Genomic DNA, 5,000 nt, shown 5'->3' on the forward strand with positions numbered 1-5,000 from the left:
AATATTTGAAACACTGTGAGTGTTGTAAATTTTATCAAATAAGTTTTCGGTTGGGCGATTTTTAACCATTTTTTAGTGATTTCATCGCCCCACTCCATTTGTACGAAATAAATTTGTCTATCAAACACTACCACGAAAAAAATCTCGGTACCTATGAAATAAACACATTACGGCATGAAAAATGCTTTGTACGATTTCTATTCACTCGTTGTTTCGTATGAGAAAACTCACTCGTTCGCTGGACTCACTCGTTCGTTTTCTGATACTACCCAACTCGTGAATACATATCGTATGCGCGCATTTTCCATGAAGTAATCCCTGTCCCTGATATGAATAACATCAAAGCTGTGTAGTGTTGACAGTCATCAAAACTATCAGCATAAATCGTTCTCTTTTTTGGTTATGTTAAATTATTAAATTCTCAACCTCGGATAATGCAATTCTCGTGCTCTGATTGGTTCACTCAATCTCGGTTATCAGCTCATATACCTTAGTTTGACCTTATATGGTAAATGATTGATCTAAGTGTTGCCAAGCTAAAAGTTTTTTCGCCGGAAAGCGAAATTTCTCTCTGAAGAAAGCAAAAAAAAAGTTTTTCTGGACAACTGGGTTAAATTCCGACGTTTAGAAGTACGCGAAAAGGTAAGAAATGTTTTTGTGACGAGTCTGCGTCTGTCTGACCACAAGGTGTTACACGACATCGCATCGGTTCTCATCAAGTTTTTGCGATTTCGCTCGGATGATTTGCTCGCTTTTTTCGCTCGCATTTCGTACTTTCTAAACTTTTGGAGTTTAAAGAAATTTAATAAAACAATTATTCCATTCGCGCTTGTTGGATATGAGACTGGTTATAGCCAACTCGGCGCTACGCGCCTCGTTGGCTATTTACCATCTCATATCCAACGCGCGCTCTTGAATAATTGTTAATTAACTAGTAATTTAACCGTAGCTATTAAGCGCTTACCTCAACGTAAAATGAAAACTCGCACAAGTAATTAAATGCAATAAGGTACCAAGGGTGATCTTGAAAGGCAACCTATAAAAAGACGTTAAATTGTGAAGAAAAAAATAGGGAATTGAGGAAATCGCGCGAGTCCATATTCGATTGTTTATTTTCCTTTTAGTAAATCCTCCGAGAACAGACGGTGTCTACTGACAGAAAGGCGTCCCACAATGACGCTCACGGAAATCCCAGATATGGATTTAAACTTTATCAGGTTACTCGAGGTTTTTCAATCTGTATATAAAGGGCTTTCTCGGTGAGCCATGATTACCAAAAAAATGTTCTGCTCACACTTCCATGAGCAAAAAAAGTTATTATAACAAATAACATGATCAGTTTTCTAGCTGAGCGGTCATCTGCTAATGCTAATTTACCCTTAAATGCCTCCTTCCTCAAAGAAATCTATCCAACACATGTTAGCGACCTAAATAACAGTGACTATCGCACTGGAGTACGAGTAAAGCAAGTGTAAGTGTTCCACTTTGTGCATGCTTACTTCAAAAGCACTCGAATCTCCACGCTAAGACGCTTGCTAAAACTGAAATTCATACCGTATGAATCTGAAATGTGTTAGGAAAAACCCAGCAGGTCAAGCTGAGAATAGTCCTTTTTTTGTTTATTCCACCGAGCAGGGCGTAAAAAAACCCCTCGCTCCAACGTTTCGCATGTTCTTGCATGCCGTTATGAAAGAATTGAACGGACGACAGGCTGTTCATAGTCTACTCGTACATTCAGCCGTTGCAAGCAGCTGTGCGCTTCCCGAAAGGGCCCGAAAAGTAGTCTGGGGATAATTCCGATTACTCAGTGAAATTGTTCCTGTATCTTAAAAACGAGACGTTATGTTTCATAAACATCCACTTTATCATCTTCCAAAATAGTTCAGGTGGTTTCCACCAGTTTCAACAATTTGCACGTAATGTCTTACAAGAAAGATTAACTTTACAACACTGCTTAGGAAAACGGCAATGTTATGGCAGCAAATGTGTTACGAAAAATAGCATTGCGTGACTAGCGTCACTGTCTAGAAGCTTCGCGAGAGTTTGTAGTTTGTTTATTTTTAGGTTCGTGCGTAAGCGTTTCTAAATCGGTGTGTTTTGCAATCTTTCTATAATTAGATTCATTACTATTTTAGAAAGTTCTAGAAGTTTATTGTCAGAGTATATAAGTAGACGAGTCCAAGCGTAGTGTTTTTCACAAGTGAAGAGAGTTGGCGTTAGCCGTGTTTAGTCAAGTGTGACAGAAGCAGTGTTTATTCAAGTTGGCGGAGGCCGTGTAAGTTTATTGAATACGTGTTGTTCAGAGTTTTACTTCGTGGAAACTACGTTCACTTTGGAATAAGTCTTCTTGTTGTTGTTCCGACAACCCTTCGTTCAGTTTAGTTTGCAAACTGCCTTTCCTCAAAACATTCGAACTCGTAACATTGGGGGCTGTCCGGGAGAGGAATTCATTTGTTTGCCAACTACGTTAACCAGGAAAGGATCACAACTTGGAAGGAAATAGCTGCGCTGTGGAAAAAGTTGTAGCGAGTGAAAGAGCCGTGGAACTTTAGTGCTGTGAAATGGAGAAATTTATTCAGCTTGGCGAAAAGTTTGGTCTGGAAGGAGAAAAGCTGCTTGAATTTGTGCGTGAACAAGAAGAAAAAGAAAGCGAAGAGAAACGTAGAGAGGAAGAACGTGAAGAGAAACGTAGGCAGCTTCAAGAAGAGGAAGAGAGAGAAGAGAGACGCAGACGACAGGATGAAGAAAGGGAAGCGAGACGTCAGGAAAGAGAAATTAGGAAGTTACAACAGGAAGTTGACCTCATGAGACAGAAGGAAGCTGCTGAGGTTGCCAAGAGAGAACATGAGTTAGAACTTGCTAGAATAGCAGCAATGAATGGTGATGGTCGTACTACAGAAAGAGGTGACAGCGAAGATCGGGCCAAGGCACCTAAACTCCCCTCGTTTGTTGATGGCAAAGACGATTTGGACGCGTATTTGCAGAGGTTCGAGAGATTTGCCGAGACAGCTAAGTGGAAAAAAGATGGATGGGCATCGAAGCTCAGTGCTCTGTTGTCTGGACGGGCACTAGAAGTGTATTCACGTCTATCGGAGGACGCAGCTAAGGATTATGACAAGGTAAAGATTGCGTTAATGAAGAGATATGACCTTACCGAAGACGGCTATTGTCGAAAATTTAGAGCATCCAAACCAGAAGTTGACGAAAGTCCGGAGCAGTTTATTGTGCGACTGGACAGATACCTGTTACGGTGGCTAGAGCTTTCGAATACTGCGCGAACCTTTGATGGTCTTAAGGATTTGATCGTGAAAGAACAATTTATTGACTCTTGCCCTAAGGATTTGGCAATTCACCTGCGAGAAAGGGCACCTGAGACTCTAGCAAAGATTGCGAAGATCGCTGACCAGTACTTGGAGGCCCATGGTAAACATTTGTTCAGCTTAGCGAGCAGAAAGCCAAGAGTAAAGCCTGAGAGGGACGAAGCCAAGAACATGCAGATTAATCCACCAGCTCTGCATTGCTTTAAGTGCAACACCCGAGGTCATAAAGCTGTCAACTGCCCAACCCTAACAAAGAAGTGTTTTCTGTGTGGCAAGCAGGGACATGAAGCTAGAAACTGTCGATCAGGTGGACGCAGATCAGGAGGACATAGTAAGAATGGTAACCCTGTGCAGCGTGGTCAACTGAGTGCCAGTTGTTTAGTTCAGCCACCTGAGGTTAAACCTACTGATGAAGAAGTTAAGGCCTGTATTAAAGATGATGAGCTGCTGTTAGCCTGTGGTAAGAAGATTCCATTGTTGAGTAGTGCTTGTGTTGAACCGTTGACTGGAGTGAGAAGTAAAATGCCTGTCGTGAAAGGTAGAGTTGGAGAGAAGTCTGTTGATGTCCTGAGAGATACTGGTTGTAGTGGAATTGTAGTAAAGAGGGACCTTGTGTCTGAGGATCAGTTTACTGGCGAATTTAATGTTATGCTGCTCATTGACAATACGGCAAGGAAAGTTCCCATCGCAAAGATTGATGTTGATACACCTTATCTCAAGGGCCAAGTGGAAGCGCAGTGTCTTCCCGATGATTTAATTATTGGTAATGTGCCAGGCGCAAGAGCCGCTGACGACCAAGACCCAAGCTGGCAAGTTCCTGTACAAAAAGCTTGTGCTGTAACCACGAGAAGTCAAGCTAAGAAAGCTGGAGAACATATTCCGTTGAAGGTACCGGGTACCAAAGGATGTCCTGTAGTTGATAGAGAAAAGCTCAAGCAGATGCAGCGTGATGACGAGAGCCTACAGAAATTTTGGGAGAAAGATGACGTAGTTGTGAGAGGCCAGGCTGAGACTTCATTTGAAGTGAAAGGTGGAGTTCTGTACCGCGTCTACAAGCACCCTTATGTGAACGGAGGTAAACCCCTGAAGCAGGTTATGGTTCCTGTGCAGCTGAGAAGTCGAATAATGGAACTAGCTCACGGATCGATCATGGGAGGTCACATGGGAATAAACAAAACGACTGATAAGATTTAAAGCGCGTTCTATTGGCCAGGCATTCAAGGGGACGTGACTCGTTATTGCAAGTCCTGCGATGTATGTCAGAAGACAGTTAACAAGGGTTCCGTACCGAAGGTTTCCCTAGAGAAGATGCCATTAATTGACAAGCCGTTTAAGAGAGTAACAATCGACCTGGTTGGACCTATTGTTCCCCCGAGTGAGGACGGTCATAGATATATATTGACATTGGTCGACTTTGCAACTCGTTATCCTGAAGCTGTCCCGCTGAAGAACATTGATACTGAGACTGTGGCAGAAGCGTTGGTGGATATCTTTAGTCGTTTAGGAGTTCCTGAAGAGATCTTGAGTGACCTTGGTACGCAGTTCGTCTCTGAGTGTATGAAGGAAGTGACGCGGCTTTTGAGCATTAAACAGCTCACCACGACCCCTTATCATCCTATGTGTAATGGCCTGACGGAAAAGTTTAATGGAACAATGAAGAGCATGTTAAAGAGATTGTGC

At 42.4% G+C, this 5,000-nt stretch overlaps 1 protein-coding gene across 1 annotated transcript in view; it reads right to left on the reverse strand.

The window, feature by feature from the left end:
• The window catches only part of LOC138021595 (uncharacterized), a 91,521-nt gene that overhangs the window by 22,358 nt on the left and 64,163 nt on the right, over window positions 1-5,000 (reverse strand). Inside the window, exon 23 of the mRNA XM_068868496.1 lies at window positions 965-1,036. Coding sequence (XP_068724597.1) covers window positions 965-1,036 — 72 coding nt within the window. The remainder of the gene's footprint in view (window positions 1-964; window positions 1,037-5,000) is intronic.

Source organism: Montipora capricornis, chromosome 10 (assembly GCF_036669925.1).
Source record: "Montipora capricornis isolate CH-2021 chromosome 10, ASM3666992v2, whole genome shotgun sequence".
Classification (NCBI taxonomy): domain Eukaryota; kingdom Metazoa; phylum Cnidaria; class Anthozoa; order Scleractinia; family Acroporidae; genus Montipora; species Montipora capricornis.